The 3,256-nt window shown below is 35.4% G+C and overlaps 1 protein-coding gene and 1 pseudogene across 1 annotated transcript in view; both read left to right on the top strand.

Annotated features, from left to right (window-relative positions):
• The first annotated feature begins 671 nt into the window (after positions 1 to 671).
• The window catches only part of PHACTR4 (phosphatase and actin regulator 4), a 62,169-nt gene continuing 59,584 nt past the window's right edge, over positions 672 to 3,256 (top strand). The window contains exon 1 of the mRNA XM_006862373.1: positions 672 to 932. Coding sequence (XP_006862435.1) covers positions 887 to 932 — 46 coding nt within the window. The 5' untranslated portion in view covers positions 672 to 886. The remainder of the gene's footprint in view (positions 933 to 3,256) is intronic.
• LOC102815559 overlaps positions 1,959 to 3,256 on the top strand; it is a 12,734-nt pseudogene continuing 11,436 nt past the window's right edge.

The following is a 3,256-nucleotide window of genomic DNA, read 5'->3' as shown; positions in this document are numbered from 1 at the left end:
TTTTCAAATTTTGTTTCATTTTTATTAGTAAGCAAATTTCCATAAATAATTCTTTTGTTCTAAGGAAAGGTATTGTTGTTGTTGTTAAGTACCATGGAGTCGGTTCCGACTCATAGTGACCCTGCACAGGGTTTCAGAGGCTATAAATCTTCACGGGAGCAGAACGCCTCATCTTTATCCCACGGAACAGCTGATAGTTTTTGAACTGCTGACCTTGAGGTTAGTAGCCTGATTCGTAACCACTACACTAAAATATCCTTCCTAATGTTATTAATTCCCAGTGTCTGTGTCTCTTTTTGTTTTGGGTATACCGGCCACAAATGGGAAATATAATTTTACGTACAGCCAGGGATGAAATGCATATCTTTGAATAGACTTCTGCTATCATTAGCTTGCTGCATAGAGCCACCTAAGGTTTGTGTGTGTGTGTGATTAAGTTTATTAATTTGTCTTTGGTAGACTTGAGAGCACTCTCTCTCCCCAGTGGCTCTGAGCTTGGAGAGTTCCCACCAAGCTCAATCAATGTCAGGGAAAGGGGTGTGGATTTTTTGTACTACGCCTCTCCTCTCAACAGCTCTAATGTGGCTGGCAGTCTCCTCCCCTTCCTGCACTTCAGCTCTACACAGTGTGCACTCTGGAATGACAGGCATTCCTGTGTGAAGAGAGCCGGCGTGAAGACATATTTGTAAGAACCACAAGTGTCCAGGCCAGGATACAGGGAAATAGACACTCCAGCAGATTGATTGACCTCGTGCCATTTCCTCAGGTCCAGCAGTGACATTGAGAGAGGACCGCATGTCCTCTCTTTATATAGATTTGTTTTTTAAAAAAGGTTTCTTTTGTCCGGGACAGTTTGTTGTCGTGAGATACATCAGACAATATAATCATGGGGCAAGCTGACGTCTCCAGACCGGTAAATCCAGATGCAGTAGGTGAGTAATATGAAGGCAAAGAAACTGAGAATATCTTGACAAAGGCAAGGCAGATTTACAGGTGACGCTGAGTATTAACATAGGAATTTGAATGTAAGGATTGTGATGTTTACAACTGTGGGACATTTATAACTTGGTGAAGAATTAGTGCAAACTTACAAGTTGTTTTTCATTCCATTTTATTAATTTTCCACTCACAGTTTGGTTTTACTTGATCCCTCAGGAGTTTTTTAATATTAAATTGCTAGGGAGCCATCTGTTAATTTCATGTTCTTGCAGGATAAGTACTACAGGAACTTGTACTTAGAATTCAGTGGTATTTTGCAGGACTTAGACACTTGACATATATGTGGTACAGAACTAGCACTGTGGACTTTTATAAACAGGGCCATTTGTAAGGATTGACCTAATCTTTTAGATTCAGATATACAATTTACAAATACGTTTCAGGCTTTTTCCATTGTGTTGGGTTTTTTTCAGTTTCTCAAAGGCAACACTTCAGTATAAACATTTCTGAAGTCCATACTATACGTTTGAAGTGTTATTATCTCAGGATGGCTAGCGACCAAGATGTTAATTGTGAGAATACTCAGTTTCAAAGCAAAGAATCGGCTGTCACTGCAGCTCATTTTCTCAACTTGTTGGGGTTTTGTGTAAGATGAAGATCTTAAATTGGGTAAAATAACTTCAACTGGATGTTTTTAAAGGCTTGGCTTGCTAAATATACACAAGATAGGAGAAAGCCAGGGATTCATTCCTTGACATTATACTATTTTTGAAAGATTTATATCTTTGTTTTGATTTTTGAAGCAGCAGAAAACATGTTCAGTCCTAGACTGCTTTTGATTCAGAAAGAAAAATTCAACTGACTTTAAAGAAAATTATAAAAGTGTAAGAACACAGGTAATATTCCCAAATGCCTCATAATTCCATGCTATTTCACTTCCAAAGGGAGTCTTTTCACTTAAGAATGTCCTTAAAGAAGTGCCTAGGAATACTTTTAATATTTTACTGAAACTGCGGCACATGGATCCCAAAGTAAGTCAATCAGCAACTGATTTTTATGACTGAAATCAGAACTTGACTCACTCTACTCTAATCACCTGGGTCTTTATCAATTTAGTAACTCAGTTATTTTCAAAATGAAATATTTTACAAAGAGGAAAAGATTAGTAGAGAGAACAATATAAAGAATACTAGTGGGCCACTATCCAATTTAAGAATTAAAATAAGAAACAGGGTTATAACTCACTCCACCCCTCTCTGTGTTCTCACTTCCTTCTGATGATTTTTTTATTCTTTGCTCCCGGAGGTAATCACTCTCCTGAATTTTGTAAATAACTCACTTTTTGACTACCATACTGTTCTTTGTTAACAAGTATATAATAAGGACCCAAATAATGATAGGCATTTATTTATGACTAAAAATGAAAATGTCTCGAAAAGTAATAAATTATTGTTGTTGTTGTTAAATGCCATCAAGTCGGTTTCAACTCACAGTGACCTTGTATAGGGTTTGTGAGAAGTGGCTGGTGATTTGAACCGCCGACCTTGTAGTTCAAACCAAACTTGTAGTCTGGTACATTATCGGTGGTAGTATTTATGAAGAATGTCTATCCAACATACATTTTGATAAAAATTTCATCAGACTAGCAGATAAAATTTGATGCTATTTTTAATACGTCTTTTAAAAAAAGTAGGAAACAATATCTATCCGTTTTGCTGCCTACCAGTAGCCCTAATAAAAGATCTGAGAAGTAGAAATAGAAATCATTCAGGGACCTAGCTTAAGGTTTTCATGGTATTTTTTTTTTAATTATTACTATTTAAATTTTGTTTTGTTTTCTATTACCTAGATTGATTGATTATAAATTCAGGATATATTCTCTTTGAGCATATCAGAACCAAATCATGAAAGATTAATCTTGAACAACTTTGAGGACTACACTATTGCTTTACAGGCTTTTGCCAAAAGTAGTTTCTTAATGAAGTTTAAAAAGTATTTTAATAGGCAGTTGTTTGGAAAGTCTTACCAGGTTTTTTGAAAGAATAAAATATGTAAAGTGAATTCAAACATGAATCATTTATTTGCAGTTCTAGACATACAGCATAATAGTTTTGAGCTTTAAAAATTGATGGTACTAGCTTTTCTAGTGGAGTGATGCAAAAACAAAACGACTGAATATTTTGGTTTCTTATTATTGTTAAGGTATTCTAAAGGTTATAGAAGACCATGTATTGGTATAATGCATGCCCAGGCCCAAAGTTTACTTTCTATTTTTCTATTTGGAAATATGAGTTAAAAATAGAAGAAAAGAAAAAAA

The sequence above is a fragment of the Chrysochloris asiatica genome, unplaced genomic scaffold (assembly GCF_000296735.1).
Source record: "Chrysochloris asiatica unplaced genomic scaffold, ChrAsi1.0 scaffold00047, whole genome shotgun sequence".
Taxonomy (NCBI): Eukaryota; Metazoa; Chordata; class Mammalia; order Afrosoricida; family Chrysochloridae; genus Chrysochloris; species Chrysochloris asiatica.
This window is presented reverse-complemented; position numbering and strand designations above follow the sequence as displayed.